This window comes from Rhineura floridana, chromosome 19 (genome assembly GCF_030035675.1).
Source record: "Rhineura floridana isolate rRhiFlo1 chromosome 19, rRhiFlo1.hap2, whole genome shotgun sequence".
NCBI classification, from domain to species: domain Eukaryota; kingdom Metazoa; phylum Chordata; class Lepidosauria; order Squamata; family Rhineuridae; genus Rhineura; species Rhineura floridana.
In genome coordinates, this window is record NC_084498.1 from 24666602 (window position 1) to 24687025 (window position 20424).

A 20424-nucleotide genomic window follows, 5' to 3' on the forward strand; every position below is an offset into this window, starting at 1 on the left:
TATGACTGTTTAACGTGACAGTCTCCTGTCTTCAGCCACCAATCCACAAACTTGCTGCGGACAGCCTGAATGAAGCTCACAGGCCACTGCTGGTCTGTGCACCACAGTTTGGAAACCCCTGCTCTAGTGCAGCTTGGCCTTTTGCATTAAACCACTCAAAAGGCACAGCATGTAACAGGTATTTGTTCAGGAGCACAGGGAAATGTATTCTGAAGATCGCTTCTGACTAGCGCAGAGGTGAATCTCGTAGACTGGTGATGGCTAACCTATGGGTGGCTTCCATCCCTCAAAAATTGTTTGTACCCCCATTTTTTCCTGATTGCTCCCATAGGTACCTCACCGCAATGCCAAAAGCTTTTTTCGATCCCCCCAGCCCCTCCAAAAACTTTTATTTTTAAAAAAACCCAGCCATACCCACGTTTTTATAGTTTTTCCACACCCACTTTGTCATGTGATCCCCAGAGAGTCAATGTGGCCCCTGGCCCTGAAAAAGTTAGCCACCCGTACCATAAACCCCTTAGTTGCTCTCCTTAAAAAGCTGCCAAGGAAGGCGAGGCCAGTCCTCAGTCCCAAGTGTTACCAGAGCAGATAGCAACTCCTCTGCCTGAGATGGTGAGCGAGAGGCAGCAGAGCACTCTCCCCTGGAAACTGGAGAACAGGCACAGGCAATTCAAGAACAGCAGTGCCCATTTTTCTTTCGAATAAGCCTGTGCACTTGTTCCTTGTTTAAGATCAGGAGTCAATGTGCATTGGGGTTTTATTGAATTCGAGTGACTGGGTGGGTGGGTTGCCGTGTCTTTATTTAAGATGCTGAACCTGGTGGATATTTGGGGTGTTGATTGCAGAGGTGACAGAAAACACCCTTAAATGTAAGGAAAGGACCCTTCTCCTTACTTGGCTCCGTATTATGTTCTGGCATAAGGAACACCTGGATCTAAGGAACACCTGGATCATTTTTGTTGTCCTTCCATAGATCATAGAATTGCCGGTGACGGAGCGTCACATAGAGCGGGAACACCTGATCCAGCTCAAGAAATGGAAGGAGACCCGCGGAGAGCTGCAGTACAAATCCCCTCCACGCTTCCACGGCGCCAAGGCCATCAGTGACGCCGAGCCGTATTCCCGCAAGGCCCTGGAGCCCTCCCCCTCCATCATCCTCCCCCCCGGCACCATGCTGTCCCCCAAGGGCCGCAAGAGCAAGTTGCCAAAGGGGCACAAGCGAGGGAAAGCCAGCCCGGCCAACGGCCCCATCCCTGAGGAAAATGGAACTCGGACTTTGCTGGAGACAGAGGCCCCTCTCCTCTGCCAGTCCAAGGAGAGCCTGAGCTCTCGGGAGAGCGAGGACACTTACCTGTAAATGTGGTGGCTGAACACTCCCCATGACCACCACTGCCTCCCCGGCCTGCTCTGGAGCTGGTCTTAGTGGCCTCTTCAGTCAAGAGTGAGCTGGCAACCCATAGTTGGGGGGTGGGTAGCTGGGGTTCTGAGGGGTATCTGCTGTTGCCATGTGGACACTCAGGGTGAGCCGGGACGGCAAGGGCTCTCTAGCGTGGTCTTGACTGTGTGCAGCAAGGCAGCCTGGTCGCCAATGGGCAATAGCCAAATGCACTTTTGAAGCCTCGGGTGGGGAGGGCAAAAGAGAAGTAGTCATTGTCCCTCGCGATTGGGAAGTCTTTACAGGGTGGGGGGGTTGCACTTGCTGCTCCCTTGTAGGATTTGGGCAGCATGGATCAAGCAGGTATAGGCATAGGTAAGTCGGTTTGTTGCTCCACAGCCACCATTGCTGTTTTGGAAGTGCTGCTTGGCCCAGTCTGGCGAGCCTTGGCTCTGTCGGGGACCGGCAGGAGTCAAGTCGGCTGGCCATGCCCGCCAGTGTTGGCCTTTTCTGTCCAGGTGGACAGGACTGCATCCATTCCTTGATCCTCTTGGCCTGTTTGCCGTTGGTCAACCTTCCTTAGTGCAGTCAGGGTGGCAATCGTGTCTTCCCGTTTCACAGGGTTTGCATTCCAAACTCGATCACAGGAGCAGCTGTGCTGCTCTCTGTCATTTTTGACATTCCCCTCCCGACAGGCCTCTAGGCCTTCTCCCCTTACCGTTGGGTTCTCCAGGTGAGCTGATGCAACGCTTCCTTCCGTTGCCTAAGTGTCATGGATGCCTGTTGGTTCTCTTTATTTTTGTACTCATTGAGATTTGGAAATTATTCAAGTCCTGGAGGGCTTGGCCTCCTCCCATCTTATGTCACTGTTTTCTGCCCCCGTGCATGGGTTAACTTCTCAGTGTGAGTTCTGCCCACCCTTCAGCTCACAGCAGAGTTGTATGAAGGTCAGAGAAGTAGATGTGTCCACCTCCCCTTGTTGTCTTGACCAACTTCAAAAGGTTTTCTAACCTGTAATCGGAATATTGAAATCGCCATGCGCTTCTGGACCAATTTTCTTCATAGGAGTAACGGTTGTAGAGATCCCATAACTTGCGTTGTGTATTGGGTGTGTGAGATTTGGGTGCTAGCCGGTTTACATCCCAGCTCTACATGTGGCCCTCTGATTTCCCCCTTGGAGCAAGGCACCTCATTTCCAGGACACTAAAGGCAAATTTCGTTACCTGACCTCAAGTCCTTCAAAAAATTGCCTTGGGTCCCCTAAGGTGATAAAGTCAAAAACGATCCCTGCGTGCGCCGAGGGGGAAAGGGACTGAGCGGCACCCATTGGTGGTTGTCTGTGGCTCCTCCCATCAACTGACAAGGTGCCTCTCATATAATATAGGTTCCAAAATGCAAAGTGCACCCACCGTTAAGCTTCTCTCTAGTCCTTTGCAGATTGATGTTAAACCTTCCTTATTTTTGGAAGGCAGCCGTTTCATTTCTGGATAAAGCAACAAAATTTGGGAGCCTCTGTAGTTTATTAAGGAGGTTCAAGAAAATGGTATCTCAGCCTCTTTTCCTGGATTGAGTATTGGTAGGGGTGGCACACTACTGCCTGAGTTCACCTTTTCCGATGGCCAGACTCTCCTGCGCAGAGGAGCATATGCCCAGATGGCGTGGGGAGGGGGGGGCTCTTCTTTCTCCTCCCCCTGCCCCAGAGCTAGATGATGACCAATGGGGGTGGGGTTGTTTTGTGTGTATGTTTTGAAAGCAGGAAATCAGAAGCTGAAAGCGTTTTTGTACGAAAGACCAAATAAAGCAGAATTATGTAAATGGTATGTGTTGTCTGAATGGGCTTCTATTGGCAGAGGGAGGGGAGGAAGGCCAGGCTGTGAAAGACTGCTGTTTTGCCACAGCTTCGCTAGCCTCTGGGAATGGCATTTGGTTGCCAAAGGAATGTCTTTTGCAGCTAGGCATGCAGCCCCTTGACACGCAGTTTCGTTGTTCTCAAATTGTCCTTGCTGCAGAGGAGCCCCCCCCCCCCGTTGGTGGGTTGCTTTCCTAATAATCCGCATAGTGCTTGCTGACTTTGAAAGGGGTTTCTGCCTTTTGTGGTCACCGTTGGGAAGTAGGACACTCATATCCCATTTTACAAGTGTGAGTCTAGGCCAAGCGTTGAGACTTGAACGCAGACCTTAACACTCAGACTCTCATCTCCAGGAATCTTCTGGGGCAGGAGGGCAAATTGTGGAACTGGTGGTTGTTACTACCACTTTTGTTTATGAATGGCTTCCTGTGAGGCATCCCGAAGCAATTTGCAATACCATGAAAACATACATGAAACAGCTGCATTTATAAAAACAATTTTAAAACTACACACATACACACTGCATGGATAAAATCAATTCAGATTCAATACAGATACCAAGTGGGATAAAAAAATCTCCACTTAGAAGACTTGTTGGTTCCTGCTAGACCAGCTGTGGGAAACCTGGCCCACTGGTCTAGGCCTCCACCTTTGGCCAGCTCACGCCCACTGGCCCCTACACCTAACATCACACGTGGTCAGGTGTGGGGCATCTGAAGACACGGCTCATGCCAGAAGCAAGGTTTGCAGAGCTGTGCCTTTTGCAAGCACCAGTGTTCTAGGGGTCTTGCAAGCACTGCCCATTAGCCTTGGAGAGTCGCAGGCCGCAGGTAACACCCAAAGCTTTGTTCTCTCCCCTTCATTCCTCCTCACCCCTCCCTGGGAATAACAAAAGAAAGATTTGGACCTGCCTTTGCTCAAAATCCCCAATGTTTGGGGCCCGCTTGTGATTTGTGGGCAGTGGCAATGAGGAGAAGGTGTGCTGCACATACTCAAGGCTGCTTTTGGATCAGCTAATAGGTTTTGGGGCCAAGTGCTTTAGGGGGGAAAACAACCCTGTCCCCTCACCCTTGATCTCTTTTGAAACATCAGTGGTGTGTTTAGGTACCGAGAAGTCTCTTTTTGTTGGCCACGTTCCACTCTCATTTTAATCCTTAATCCAGAGCAGTGGGGCATCAATGGTGATATTCTGTTATAGGAGCGTGTGGAAGGGGTGGGGGGAGTTCTTGCTCCACTTCCCCTGGAGTCTGGTTAAATACATGTGGAAGCTATTCTGTAACTCACAACTTATTTCAGGCTCATAAATAACTCCCTGCCCCTTCAACCAGTGATCACACAAGCCAGTTTACACATTTTTTTTAAAAAAAGGACAAGTGTCTCCTAAAGCCCGAACCCAGGAATCCTTTGCAGAACTGACCGACTCTTGAGGCTGTGTCATTTTCCCATTCCTCCACTGACCTCTCTGAAATCTGATCTGTGAACTTTGCTTGGGTTCTCTAAGGTAGCACAGGTTTAATTTTTTTAGTGGTGGTGCAACATCTCCGCTTGACCGATCGATTGAAAGCACTTTGCAAGATGCCTCTACTGCAGGCAAAATGTTGAGCGTTCTTGCGGGATCTCTGCAATTAGATAAAAGCAGATGCGAAGGACCTAAGAAGAGCCAGCTGGATCGTCTAGATCCCAACTGGATCATCTAATGGCCCATCTAGAGTAGCACTCTGTTCTCATTCCCAGCAATTCGGCATTCAGAGACATGCTGCCTCCGACACTGGCGGTAGAACAGAGCCATTGTGGCTAGTTGCCCTTGATAGCCTTTTCCTCCACTGATTTGCCCAATCCCGTTTTAAAGCCATCGAGGTTGGTGGCCATTCACTGCCTCTTGTGGGGGCAAATTCCATAATATAACTGTGTGAAGTAGTCCTTTCTTCTGTCGGTCCTGAATCTTCCGGCCTTCAGCATCCTTGGATGTCCCCCAAGTTCTAGGGTTACGAGCAAGGGAAAGAAAACATTTGTCCACCTGGTGCACAATTTATCCTTCCTTGCTTTCTCCTGCCTTGTCCTCTGAATCAACTCTAGGTGTCGGGGCTTGGGGGGAGACCTGTGGCCTTCAAGAATCTGGGTGGGGAACCTTTTTAGCCCAGAGGACCAGACTGTAATTGCCACCTCTCGCGGGCCAAATGTGACAGGTGGTCAGTCCAAACACAGTGCTTTGAAAGCCTCACCCATCAGCTGAATGCTGGTGTCTGCAAACACCCCTTCTGCTGAGCTAGGATTATTTTTACCTACTCCACATCTGATATCATTGATGACATGAGGTGTACGCCAGGTGCCTATGGTTTGGCCAAAATGGCCTTGCAGGCCCAATGAGGACATATCATGAGCCAAATTAGGCCTGCAGGCTGGCAGTTCCCCACCCTCTGCTCCGAATGTTGTTAGACTCCCAACACTCATCAGCTGTTGCCAGCACAGCCAATGGTCAGGGATGATGGGAGTTGTAGTTCCACAACATCTGGAGGTCCCTGATTCCTGCACTAAGAGCACTGTCTCTGGTAGAACATCCCAGCTATTAGAGATACTTAAGAGTCTGGCATCTACAGGAAGACTGTTTCCTGCTTCTGATCACAAAACCAAATGCTCGAGCTTGCGGAAAGCTGGGGTTAATGTTCAGATTTCAAGCCTGGTCACTCACAAGGCTCTGTGTACAAAGTGGAGCTCTGATTGAGATGCTAACGAACAGAAATGCAATTAAAATGCAGCAAATGGTAAATAATTAAAGGTGTCTGCCCACCTGGCCTCCAGTGCTTGCCATTTGACCATGGTCATGTGCTATGCTAGCTTTCTAGGTTAAGGGAATGGGTTTTGTTACGGGGAAGTGTTCCTTCTTGTGACCCCAGGTTTGTAGTCTGAAATAGAGCAGCCCAGGCATGGCTTTACCACTGGCCCTTTGCCCTGGATCCTGGGTCCCCCCACATGTTGCAGCTCATTTTGATGGTGCTTCAGTCTTGCGTCTGTTGCATACACTCAGTTCCTACTTGCCCGCTGGCTTGCCCTAAAATGCAGTAAAGTTCCAGTCCTCATGATCCTGTATTAAGGGTTGATTTAAACAGCAGCATAGGATACTGCCTTCCATTGAGTTAGGCCATTGATCCATCTAGTTCAGTGTTGTTTACACTGACTGGCAGCGACTTTCCATATAAAGCCGACTCTTTGATTCATGTGCAGACATTAATGGTACTGCTGGAGAGGAAAGAAGCCAGCTTTCCTGCTTCTTGCTTGCCTGGCTGGTAGAAGGAGAGAGGTATGTGCATGTGTTTGTGCCCTCTCTGACTTGCGTGGCCAGAATGTAGCTTACTGTATTTATTGATTGATTTTATGTGACAGAATTTATATACCGCCTGATTGTAAAAGAACAAAAAAAATATTAAAAACCAAACATTATCAAGAAAATCAACAACAAGCATTTTGAAACATTCAGAAGAGAATTAAAAGCAACAGCAAGTTAAAAAGAGATTACTTCTACATGTCCAGATCCTGTACAAAGATAACAACTCACATCCATTGCTCCACCCACTTTTTGCTTGTGGCTCCACCCATCCCTGCATCCAGCCCCCGAAAGAGTGTCTCCGAAGGTATGCGGCCCTCAGGGCTTAAAATCACAAAAAATAGGTGGTAGCCCATGACTCAGCAACAGACCCATCACGTAAGCCTGTCCCACCCGTCGCGTTCACACATTACGCTGAACACAGGTATAAGCTGTCCCTATGCAGGTACAAGTGTTTGTGTGAAAGTGTGTGCCCTTCCTGATTTGCACAGCTTGTGTGCTGTCTAAATAGACTGTTCACTTGTTGAATGTGGCATGTGAAAAGCTGTACGAGTGCACAGCGGTTATTTGTTTACTGAGGTGTGTGTGCCCGCGCCCCCTCCACGCACACTGGCATGGCTCAGGGCCTGAAGATCGAAGTGGGCTTTGCCCCTGTGAGACCTGCAATCTCAGCCCACCCACACCCAGAGCCAAAATGTCTCGCCAGAAGGCTCCCCCCCTTCCACTCCCTCAACTGCCACTAAATGCCTTCCTTGCCCCTCTGTTCCTCTGCTTCTCCCACTCACCCATTCTCTGCCCCTCCCTTCACGTGGGCTGGAAAGGCTGCGGAGAACGCAGGGAATGTTCCAAACAGGATTGGCTCTTTTCTGCATAAGCCCAGGGCAGTCGCAGCTGGTGGCTCCATGTCAGCGGGGCAATGAAATCCACTACGGGTTTTAGTCCAAACTTTCAAGGAGCTGTCCAAGGTGCTGAAACCTAGTCCCACAATAGGTTAAGCCCCTTGGACTGCTTGAATGTTCAGACTAAAACTCGGCCTGGATTCCATTGCCCCACGGAGTCGCCAGCTGCCAGTGGCCCAGGGAAAGCTGGAGTAGATACCACAACCAATACAACTGTTTTATTATGCTGTTCACTGCCCTGGGAGCTTATTGCTATAGGGCGGTCTAGAAATGTAATAAAATAAATAAATAAATAAATAAATAATAAATTAAATAAATAAATAAATACTCACCTATGTGTTTTTATTGCTTCCTTTGTTGTAAGCTGAGTATGATTGGTGGTAGGTTCATCCTGATTTGCTTGCACAATGCTTATGCGGTGCTTATTATTTTTAAAAATTATAATCCACCCTTCCTGCCAAAGGAACTCAGAGCAGCAAACAAAACAATGCAACAAAAAAGCATTCTAAAAGTCAGGTGCCAATAAAAACCTTCCCCCCAAAAAGGTGCAGATAAAAACATTCTTCTGTCCAGTGATGTCCACACCTCACTGGGGAGGGCATTCCACACACACGGAGCCACCACTGAAAAGCGCTGTCACAGGTCAACGCCAACCAGGCTATGTCTGGTCTTCACTGAGCATTCATTCTGATTTGTTTGCAGGGTGGTTCTACGACCATGATTGTTCTTTGTGATTTACTTGCAGGGCGTTTACACATCTTCCCATTGATCATTCATTTATACTGTGCTTTGCAATGCATTTCCCCGTTACTTCCTAAACCGCAAAAAGTCCAGTGGTTTTTTAAGAAGTGGATTTGTAGCAGTACGGCGACAGAGTGCTTTAATCCGCTTTAAATGCGCAAACCTGAAGTTCTGGTAATGCGCTTGAATCCACCCACAAAATGTGATGTAGCAAGCTTTGATTGTGATGTATTGAGCCATGACTGAGGCTGCCCAGAAGAGCAAGTATGTTACAGGCTCAGAGGAATTCTGCCTACGACGTGAATCTTGACAAGTGAGGTTGATGATGAGCAGTTGTCTGAGATCTGAATTCTGGAGATTATTCTGTGAGACCTCAGGCGCATTACAAAGGGAATTTACAAAGTGACAGAGGTACTTCCTAGTAAGCGTGCTCGCTTCGATGAAGGCCAGCTGAACATTGCAGCCCTGTGCTCCTGTTACTCTTAAGATGGAAGTGGCTTATAAATGGGCAAGCACAAACAGGGTGTGTTCATTTTTTGACTTTTAACCAAACCCCTTCGAAAAGCACCCATGGCACTCACTCATAAATCCCAACATGCCCACAGGCTTAAAAAGGTTGGCAACCCTTTGAAATTCCCTCCCCGTTAATGTTAGACAGGCACCTACACAATACCTTCCTCTTCCAACAAGCCTTTTAAGTAGAGATCTTTCCCAATCTGCATTTGCACTGGAATGTTTAAAAAGATGTTTTTAAGGTGTTTTATTGTTTTGTCGCTTGTTGTTTGCTACCCTGCCTAGGCTACTTTTGGGAGGAAGGGCAGGATATAGTAATAGTAATAATCACTCGTGACATAAAGATTCTCTGTTTTTCTGTGTTTTGAACTGTTTACAGCTAGTTTAGCTGAGTGGGGAAGACTGATAAATAAACAACGACTTACTAACAGAGGTGCAGTCGTCCAAGGTCTTAGGTGGTCTTAGACCTCTTACCTTTTTGGGAGCTGGGTCCCAGCAGGGTCCCTATGTCTCCAACATCCAATGAGCCAATCGGCATGAAAGGGAAGTTTGTTAGCCACTGAGAAGAGTCTTCTAACATGCTTTCTTGTCCTTTCCTGCTGTTTGGAGCCAATCAGAGTGAAAGGAGGTGAGTCAGCCACAGAGAATACTTTTCTCAGTAGCTAACACTCTCTGCTTTCATGCTGATTGGCTGCAAGGAATGTCTGATGCTGTAGGAGAAGGCATGAACAAGGATCTCCTTCTGGACCCAGGAGCAAAAAAGGGAGATGGTGGCTATGAAGGGACCCTGCACTTCTGAATTTGCCACTACATTACTACTTACTAAGTTCACCATCTCTGTATCCCTCAGGACTCAGGACCTTCCTAGAAGACTAAACTCCAGAGCCCATCTCCTCTCGCTTTCTTCAAACTATCTCGGATCTTCTCCTACCTCCCGCTAGCCCCCAAATCCACATCCTGGGATAGAGAAGATGTCAGATGGGCAAACTCCAGAGCAGTTGATCAATGAAGATGACTTCCATTTCCATGTCCACCAGGCCGATTCGATCAAGATCTGTGATGACTTCCTCCACGGAAGTTGCATCTTGGCCCAAGGCTGCCCTCTCCACCACACCTGGTTTCCTTACCACTGGCAGTTGAGGAGGAAGGATACTCTCACCTGGCAGAGTTTGAGCGACGCAGCTCAGCGGCACCTGGAGAAGCTCTACAGCGACGTCAACAGAGACCTCGTGCACCTTTTGGACAGGTTGGAGCAGGAGGCAGATGTCTGTCTCTGCAGATCCCAGCAGGAGGGAAAGCGCAGGGCAAAAAGTAAATTAGGGTTAGTCCAGGCCTGCACAGCTCGTGGTGCATCACATCAGCCATTATATGCTTGAAATGCACCCCAGTTAGTGGATTGTGTTCAGGTTGGCTCATACGTTGCTGGGTTTTAGTTTCAGTTTTGCATAGGAAGCATGCTTCTAGCCGTTAAGGTTGAAGAGGTAGAACTGAAATTGTGTTGACGTTAGCGGTGTGCTAGAATCCATCAAAACTTTTTCTTTCCCTGCATTTTTCTTTTTCATTATCAGGGCACTTGAGGATTTCTTTAGAATTTCTTTAGAATTCCAGGAGCAAATTCCGCAATTTACCTATGCCCTCTGTGCAAAGAAGTACTTTCTATTGTCTGTCCTGAAATTTTCAACATCCAGTCTTTCTTGTTAGGTGCGGTTGCCACTTTTCAAAGAAATGAATGCAAAAACCCGGCAATTACCTCATAATTGTCTCGAACCCTCTTGCCATTCTCACACGTCTGTGCATGTATATTGGCTCCTATAAACGTTTACTTTTTGGAGTTTAATAAGGCAAGCTCTTCTTTTGTTCAGAACCTTTTAGCTGCTTATTTAAAGAGGGTGCTCTTTATAAGGCACAACTTCCTTAAGTTAGGCTGCATTCAGACATGGGGCTTATTGCATTAGTTTTACAGATTATAATGGTGGCGCATCTGTCCTGATTCCTAACACTTGTTTCACACTGCAGTACCTGTTGACTTAAAGAATTGACTGACACGCTGCCATGGCGTGCTAAATTGCATTCACACTCGTGGGTGTGGTATGACACAACAATGACCATCATTGGACATGTTGCCACTTCCCCACCCTTTCTGCTCATGTGCATGTCTGTTCCCCCCATGATTCCCCCACGAAAATGGCAGAAAAGAACTGTGTGCTGGTATACTGCCCCAGATTTTATCACTTCACACCCATGATTTTCTGGGTGAATGGGATTGCAAATGGATTTTTTTCTGGAAGCAATTAACACAGGAACGAGCTAAACTTCCACCAGATTCCACTAGATTGTCAGACGTGGCTTTTACGTTGTGGGAAAGATCAAATAAAATGTGGAGATTATCAGGTAAGGATATGTCGGGAATGCCAAATAAACTGCTGTCTGAATGCAGCCTTAGTCTTTTTTCCCAGGGGTGTAGTGGTCCAGGGTCTTGGGAGGTCTTAGACCCTTAACATATTTGGGAGCAGGGTCGCTATGTCTCCAGCCTCCTACAAGCCAATCAGCATGAAAGGCGAGTGTGTTAGCCACTGAGAAGGATCTTCTAACATGGTTCCCTGTCATTGTTTTAAAAAAGGAAACGGCAATGCTGCTAATATAAAAGTCTGTATTTCAGAGGGGTAGAGGAGTCTTTAGTGGGTGAACTGCTGCTCCACTGCTTAAATTTGTCTAGCTCATGTCCTGTTTATCATCAACTTGGAGAAGGTCTTTTAGATCATTTAGTCTGACCCCTGCTCAGGACAGGAAATCCAGAGAACTGGAGCATCTCCAATGGATGTCCAGCCTCTGTGTGAAGACCCCCAGAGAGGGAGAGCCCTCCCCTCACTAAGTAACTGGTTCCACCACCAAATCCAAGGCTGGGGAACCTCAGCCCTGAGGGCCAAATGCAGCCCTTTCTGTTTGGCCTTTGGGACTCTCCCCAGGCCATACAGCTCCCCAGGCCTGCTTTGCACCCTCTTGGAGCATTTCTGCTTGGCTGGGATGGGTCCGTGAAGTCTGATCATGCCTCTTGCTTGCCTCGATGTGTATAGAAGCAAACCGACTGTACAAAGGGAACATTTTACATTTAATTCCTCTGCCTACTTTCACCCCTGTCCTTGCCCACCACTGTCATGAGGCCCCCAGAAGGTTACCCAGAAAGAAAAACGGCCCTCAGGATGAAAACAGTTCCCTAGCCCTGGTTGTATTGCTCTAACCATTAAGAAAAATGTAGCAGAATAAATCTTCGATCCATTAATACAGATTTTTATTGAGGGCTTTTTTTTTTATAACCTAACAATTTCTTCCAAGTGCATTCTAAATTAATGTAGAGCTGCTGGCTGTTTTTAAAATGTAAATTCCATGATGACGTAAAATAAATGCAAATATTCATTAATAATATAGTAGAAACACCCCATTTGAGTTCATACAAGTTAGATTGTAGAAGTCGCTGTATTTGAATCTGTTCCACAAATACGGGAAAAGAAAAAATTGTTCCACTTCTCATGAAACAATTTTTCCAATCTTTTCATAGAAACAATTATTGTATGAAAGTTTCACTAAATTCCCTGAAAATGAAAACTTTTGGGGCTTATGATCTCCTGAGGAGGCTTTCCAACACCTCTGATCCAAATTGTAACGTCAAATTCCCCACTAAGTGGGCGGCATTTTGGAAATGTGGTAAGGAATGGCAAAAATATAAAGAGGTAAGGAAGGGGGACGATGTGGTGGTTTTGCTGCTTGCTTGGTTTTTTAGAAAATGAGTCTGATAGAAATGCATGTATAGACAAAAAAATAAACGTGCAAACACCCTTCTGAATCATGGGTCTATTACATTCAGATTAAACTGAAACAAAGAAAAAATAAATAAACAAGGATGATCAAGGGACTGAAAACAAAGCCCTATGGGAAGAGACTAAAAGAACTGGGCATGTTTAGAACAGAGGGGAGATACGATAGCGCTCTTCAAGTACTTGAAAGGGTGCCAGACAGAGGAGGGCTGGGATCTCTTCTCAATCATCCCAGAGTGCAGGACACAGAACAATGGGATCAAGTGACAGGAAGCCGATTTGGCTGAAAGTCAGGAAAAACTTCTTAACTGTTAGAGCAGTTTGACAATGGAACCAATGACCTAGAGAGGTGGTGGGTTGTCCAACACTGGAGGCATTCAAGAGACAGCTGGACAGCCACCTGTTGGGGATGCTTCAAGTTGGATTCCTGCATCGAGTAGAAGGTTGGACTGGATGGCCTTACAGGCCCCTTCCAATTCTATGAATATCTACTTCACTACAAAATCCACAGATCTGCTTACTCTGGGGAAGGTATCCTTTCCATATCTCTTCTATTGGAATAATAAAAAAAGTCCCACCTGGGTCTAACAAAAATATCTTGCTTAAAATTGGGCCCCTCAATATTTTTATTTTGTTTGTAAATCTTTCCAGAACTGCTGCTTGCCAGACCTTTTAATAGATTCCAATGGAGTAACACTGACATTTTCCCAATATCTGGCAATAATAGCCCTTGTCACAAAAAATAAGCAGCTTAGTAGGTACTTTATTTATGATATCAGGCATCCTGCTCTAAAAAGATGTTCAGCAAGGCCAATTGTGGCAAGGGCAAGATTCATTGTTTTGCGATGAGTCCAGTTTCTCTAAATACCAATTCGCAGAAACTTTGCACTTTGACATGTGCATATATGAACCCACAAGATGGCATCCTCTCCAACAAAGTGGGGACAATCTAGGATTAATCAAAGACATTTGACGAGGTGATACCACTTATCAATGATTTTGCTTATTAGTGAGTTTGTTTGGATTAGCATGCTATCTATTTCCGATGCTCAAGTTGTGCGTGCCATTCATTATGTAGACAAAGTGGCATCACCCAGGCACAAAAGGGAAGTGTTGGCAGCCTTGGGGGGAATTGCAGAATCTTGGGAAGTGTAGTTTCTTAAGGGTGCTGGGAACTGTAGCTCTGCCAGGGGTTTCCTAGCAGTACCCTTAAATGTTCCCAGGATCCCTTTGGGGAAGCCATGACTGTGAAAAGTGGCATAAGACGGCTTTAAATGTATGGTGTGGATCTGACCATAGTTTTTCCTAATGAATGCTACCCCCTTTCCTCTTTTGTGACCTCAGCCTCTCTTTGGGGAGCTTCTCTCTGCATTTGAGAATGGGATGGATCAGTACACTTTCCAGCAAAGGGGAGCCCAGTATCTTGTGGATCTGCGTGGACTCAGGCAACTTCATGTTGGCAAGCAATATGTGCGGCGGATCCAGCGCAGGCCTTTCTACCGGTCACTTCTCAGTATGATACCACACCTGAAGTATGTGTGCGTAAACAGACATGGTGTGTGTGTGTGTGTGTGTGTATATGTGTTGGAATGGCATTGCAAAGCCTGCAGCTGATTTGGCCTCTAGGAAGGCTACTTCATCTAGGAACGGCTACTAGCCACAATGGCTATGTCCTACCCAATGAAGGCCTTCCCTGTAGCAGACTCGTGAAGAGACATCGAGATACCCCTTAATATTCTGACAAGGAATACAGCAACATCTGTGTATCTACTAAATTTATATATTACATAGGAAGCTGCCTTATACCGTGGCAGACCAATGGTCTAGCCCAATAATGCCCACATTGACTGGCAGCAGCCCTCCAGGGTTTTAGACAGGGAATCTTTTCCAGCCCAAAAAGCTCTAACCTTGAGCAATGAAGGCCCTTCAGAGGAGCCCTACTGGATCAGACCAACAGTCTTCTTCTCCAGCACCCTCCTTCTCACACTGGCTGGTGGTGGGAGCCTGACCAAGTGCTGATGAACCACTTTTTGTCCCGTCTTTTTCTCTTCAGAGTGTTCCCACGTAGACCCAAATCTTCTGACATGCCCAGGAAGAAGCTCTTGAGTTGCTACTGCAGTCCTTACCCTGCTGCTTTTGTTTCCCGGCCATCGGCAGATCAGGTTTATGTGACCATGGAGGTGTCTCCATCGGAAGATGCCTACCGCTGGGTCTGCGCGCGCTTCTGTAAGACCCTCCCAGAAGACAAAGCTCTAGTGCTGGCCGTGCACAGGATCCGTAATGACCATCTCTGGGACAAATACGTTGGGTGAGAAAAAGCAATGGCAGCTGGTGTCTATTCAGACTGGTTGGGCGAAGGTAGGCAGCCCAACAAGTAGGTGGAGCGAGAGCCAGTGAGAGGAGAAGCCAGCTAATTCTCATTTTGTCCCCACCTTCCTCCTCCCTGCCGAGTTCTATGAGGGGCAACACTGAGATTAAGGAGGAGGAAGCTGACAGGCAACGCCGTCCCTTGGGTTGGTTGCAAGTAAGAAGGCAGGCAGGTGGGGGGTGGCTGAGGACAAAGTGAGATTCATAGAATCATAGTAGAGTTGGAAGGGGCCTATAAGGCCATCAAGCCCAACCCCCTGTTCAATGCAGGAATCCAAATAAAAGCATTCCCGACAGATGGCTGTCCAGCTGCGAGACTGGTGGAGATGTCCAGCTGAGATTGGTGGGGCATTGTCACATTCGCCCTGATCAACTAGCCTCTGCTGAGAAAAAGCTCTTGCTCCTGCAGAGTGAGTGTGTCTGTGTGTATATATGTACACACACACACACCCCTCAACTTTCCACTCCCCTCCTGCCAGGATTTCTCCCAGCAAAACATGTTGCCATTCATGTTGCCCTGGATACCCATAAATTGCTCGACCCATGGTCGAGGAAAAAGTGGCACAGCACTAATATCTATCCTTCATTTTTGGCACAGCACTAATATCTATCCTGAAATCTGGAGTAAAAAACTATGTAAAATAATTTGCTCTTCAGCCCCCTTTCTCCTTCTGCTTCAAAAGGAAAGGGTTCTAGCTTACGGGATAGCTTGAGCGTTAATGTTAGAGTCCACCTGGACATTCTCTTGCACAACAAGCGCCTTGAGCTGATGAACAGATAGCTGCACAGCAGCAAATCTGTCTGCACAAAAGGGCATAGCCCATAAGGAAGATCTCCTGCACAACAGCCCTGTTGGAAACGGACATGTAGGAGCTGTGCACAAGCACAAGCACATCTTTTTTTCTTTTCTGCCCTCAATCCAGGCAGAAGAAATGGATGATGATGGGAAAATCTCAAAGACAGAAACGTCGGATCGAAAAACACCTTTTCTATGGACTTCTTCCGGAGAACGTGGAGACCATCTGCAGGATGAACTTCAGCCCCTTCCTACGGGGGCAACCTAAGCCCGTCTGCGGCAAAGGCATCTACTTATCTCCGCAAGCGGACTTTGCTCACCGATTTGCACAGCCGTCCAAGGGGGGAGTCCGTTGCACGTTTCTAGGGAGTGTCTTGGTAGGCAGGGCAACTAAGGGCTCAGCACATATCCGGCGGCCCCCAGACCCTTACGACTCATGCGTTGACAGGCAAATGAGGCCTCCTTTGTATGTTATCTTTGACAATTGCCAATGCTACCCTTCCTTCCTGATCTCTTATAAGCTCGTCACCGACCCTGTGGAGTTGCACAGCTGATGGAACCCGTTCATATCGAACAGATCTTCTGACTTTTTCTTATTAAAAAAAAGTAAATTTAGACATGGATTTTGAAGGGTGGGATGAAAATGTGATAAATATATTGAATCTTCAGTCCGCCTCAATACCTGCTAAAAGGGATGGCCGTCCCAGCTTTCAGAGCAATAAAAAGTTTGCAGGGATGAGGGGAAATCATCACATTTGCTATGACAACCTCTGCAGCGAGCCTCAAATTAGGAGTCACTCGACCCAAAGACTTTAAACGGAGGTTCCATTTGCTGAACAGACATGTAACAGCAAATCCGCCTCCATTCAGTTCTGATTTAATCAGGGCTTTGCTCTTTTCCTCACAGCTTGGTGTTAGATTTGCATAGTGGAGCTAGAATGATAGCATTATCAGCCATGATGCTGTTGCCATGATTGGCTCACCTCCTTATCTTGTCTTCTTTGGGGCTCCAGTTAAACCCACGGTTTTTTGCATGTGGCCAAATTGCCCTGGTTTGTAAGGGATAGTCTCTGTTTTGTTCTATGTCTCCTTGGTAAATTGCTAAATCGCTGGTTTTCTAATTTAGCCTTTGGGGATTTTTTTTATAAATCATGTTTCTTTGTACGAACATTTATTTATTTATTATTATTTGACATGCACAAACACACCTGACATAGCCTTAGCTACCTTTCTAGTCTACTTAGGGATGTTGCAGAATCTCATCACAGTGGGAAACAGTTCTCGAAATTGTGTCAATTTCAGTGTCCCTCTGCAACCAGGAATGGAAATCAGGCAGGCAAACACAATCAGAGTTGGCTGCTGTTATTTTTCTCCCGTCTGAGATTCGCTGTTATTTTTTTCAGTACAATATTGATGATGTTTACCACCCCTGACCCCAGAGAAATGATGTGGAATCACATAACAATATAATTTGCTACATTAATACATTTGGCCACAGCGAACTATGAGTCAAATAACTTTGTTTTTGTGGCACCCAAAGTGCAGCGGAAAGGAAACAGCACTGCATGCAACGGACAGGGGTGGAACTGGGAATGATTTACATCCCTAAACCTACCCCAAATAGTACGGGTTGTATTCTTCCCATGTGAGTCCTACTCAGAGTAGACCCATTGAAAGGAATTGATATGACTAACTTAAGTCTATTTATTTTGATAGATCTTCTCTGAACATAACATAGTTAGATACAACCTAACTGTCTCCGAATATGTTTAGAGTATTCTGCCCCAAAACCAAATCCTTTGTGAGGCTAGTTAAGCAGTCTATTAAACATTTTGCACATGCTCAAAGCTACTCCTGGTCAGGTAATATGTTCTGAGGTCTAGCCCTGTTGGGGAAGAAAAAATAAAGGCCTGCCCCCTCGCCTCCATCTCTTTTGCAGCATCAGTGGTGCATTTATGTGTATTGAGGCAACTTCCTCCTTATCTGCCAAATTCCTCCCACATTTTAATCCTTAACCTGAGCAGTGGGGTGTGAATAGGAAGGTTCTGCTAAGGTATATGTGTATGCATGTAGTTTTCAGAATACATTTTGCCCGGGGTTAGACTTTTTTTTTTTTACCTGAGGAAGCAAATTCCATAGGTTGACGATTTGCTTTGTGAAGTCCTTTCTTTTCTCTGTCCTGAATCTTCCAACATTCAGCTTCATCAGATGATTCTGGGTGAGAGAGACAGACAGACAGACAGACAGACAGACATTTATTCACTTTCTCCAAGCCATGCATGATATTATACACCTCTATCCTGTGACTCACCTTTTCTCTAAACTAAGAAGCCCCAAATGCTGCAACCTTTCCTCGCAGAGAGAGGAGTCCTTACACCTCCTTGATCATTCTGGTTGCCCCTTTCTGAACCTTTCTCAGCTCTGCAATATCCTTTTGGGGGGAGGCCACCGACCTGTACACAGTATCCAAAGCTGTCAGTTTGCATCCGATGCAATGGACTCTGGTTCAGAAATGCTTAAAATAAAATGTATTAGGCTTCAAGACTCACAAGACTTTATGGGTTGGTTTTGGTGCAACAGTGGCTGCGTACACACACCATACATTTCAAGCACACACCCCAAAAGAATCCTGGGAACTGTAGTTTGTTTAGGAGGCTGGGAATTGTAATTCTGTGAGGGGTAAACTACAGCTCCTATGATTTTTTTTTGTGGGGCAGGGGGAGGAAATGTGTTTTAAATGCATGGAGTGTAGACAGCCAGTTGGCCTTCTGGAAATTGCTGCCTTAAAGGGCTGAATTATGTTCTGGTGGTGGCATCCATAAAAAAGCAATAGGTTAATCATAGACAAGGGGATAAGGCTACAAAGATACGTGAAATCAATAAGTAACCCACCTCGGCTTAACTCCAGACTCCAGATGATTAATGACAGGCAAGGATTAGGGAAAAGAGCAGATCCAGGAATGCACATTTAGTATCACGATGGTGGCATTGCCACAATGCTTCCAGTTCAGAAGAATATTACAAAATGGGGATAGGAAACTTTCCAAGGGCCACATTCCCTTCTGGGCAGACTCCTGGGGGCCAGAGGCAAAAGTGGGCGGAGCAATGAATGTAAATGTTGCCTCTATAAGACAGGCTTTCTACACTCTCTCTCTCCAAGGAAGCAAAAGGCATTATCAGAGTTCAGGGATGCATTCCAGCCAGGTAAGAACACTCAAGGAAGATGTGAAGCGAGGCTAGTGAATGGTGTGGCCTGGTGAGAAGGGGTGTGGCTTGGGAAGAGGGTGTGGCTTGGGAAGAGGGCATTCTCCTTGGCAGCCCCTAACCTGTGGAACCCCTTCCCCGCAGAGCTACAATTTCTACTGTGGTTTAAGGACCAATCCCTCTTCCCCGGGAACTCAGGGAACCATAGCTCTGTGAGGGGAACAGGGGTCTCCTAACAACTCTCAGCACCCTTCACATACTACAGTTCCCAGGATCCTTTGGGGGACAGTTAAAAGTGGTCTCATTCTGCTTCAAGTGTATAGTGCGGATGCGGCCTAACAACATTTCTAGCTGCCACCGAACACAGCATGCCTTGCTCTGAGGAAGGACTCCCTTGGCCTTTCCTCAGAGTGGGACAGGAAGGAGGTCTGGGGCTGATGGGAGTTATAGTCCAAAACGCCTGGAGGGTATCAGGTTGGCTAAAGCAGTATTACACCTTTGTAGCATGGGTGTGTGTCATTGCAGCAGTGTGCTGACGATTAGGCTGAAAGGCGGTTGCTGACTTTTTGATGCGCATGGCTCTTTGATTTAGGTGAAGCATAGCCTAAAACCTGGATTTACTAGAAATATAACTTAGTTAGATGGTAGGCACTTTTTCCCCCCACGCAGTTGCACAACAGATCTCTTTATAACTGCCCAGTCACAGCTGCTGGTAACTTTCCACAAAAGTTGGCCAGGGGGGCAAACTTTTCCATGCTCAGAGCTGAAAGAGGTAATTTCCCCCCCATACTCAGCCTTCAGCTTTCATCCTAGAGTTAAAAAGAAGGTGTGGGTGCTTCCAGATGGATGCCTACTGAGATCCTCATGGATGCAATATTTTTGTAGCATCCACATACGCACACACACTTTGCTTTTCCAAGGGTTCTGGGCAGAAGATGGGATCCAGCAGAATTAATCTGAGTCTTAAAAAGCACATTGAGCAAAAAGAGGCACATGTTACCAAATTCTTCCAAGCTACACAGGAAGTGGATTGGACTGTGAAAGACCAACCCAAATTGTGTTTGTATTTTGACAAATTTGTAGGGCAGTACAATATCTCAGAGAGGAGGTCAGGTCTCCTGCTCCCCTGGTACATTCATTATAGCTGCCCAACTTCCCTGCTTTTTAAAGTTGGATAGAAATATCTGTGGGCTATAGGTACATTCTTAAACTGCACGGGTTTTTCGTCTATTAGTGAATCATTTTTAAGATATTTTATTATTTCATCGCTGCCCTGGGCTCTTTATTTGGGCGGGGGGGAGGTAAAAATTCAATAAATAAATAATTGTAAGAGACTATGTCACTAGGCCACAATCCTAACATCAGCCTAAGGTCAGCTGAAGGTCCTTGGGATATTCCCATCAGCCCCAGCCACAAGGACCGAGGTAAAACCAAATGAATGAAAAGTACTGAAGGTGAAATGCTTTCCTCCCAAAGGAGGGATATCAATTCAATAATAATAATAAATACAGTTTGTTGCCATTTTATGTTCTGTATGAAGCATTAA

General features: G+C 46.5%; 1 protein-coding gene across 1 annotated transcript in view; it reads left to right on the plus strand.

The window, feature by feature from the left end:
- The window catches only part of TBC1D10A (TBC1 domain family member 10A), a 36413-nt gene extending 33223 nt beyond the window's left edge, over positions 1 to 3190 (plus strand). The window contains exon 9 of the mRNA XM_061602583.1: positions 974 to 3190. Coding sequence (XP_061458567.1) covers positions 974 to 1357 — 384 coding nt within the window. The 3' untranslated portion in view covers positions 1358 to 3190. The remainder of the gene's footprint in view (positions 1 to 973) is intronic.
- Positions 3191 to 20424: the final 17234 nt, after the last annotated feature.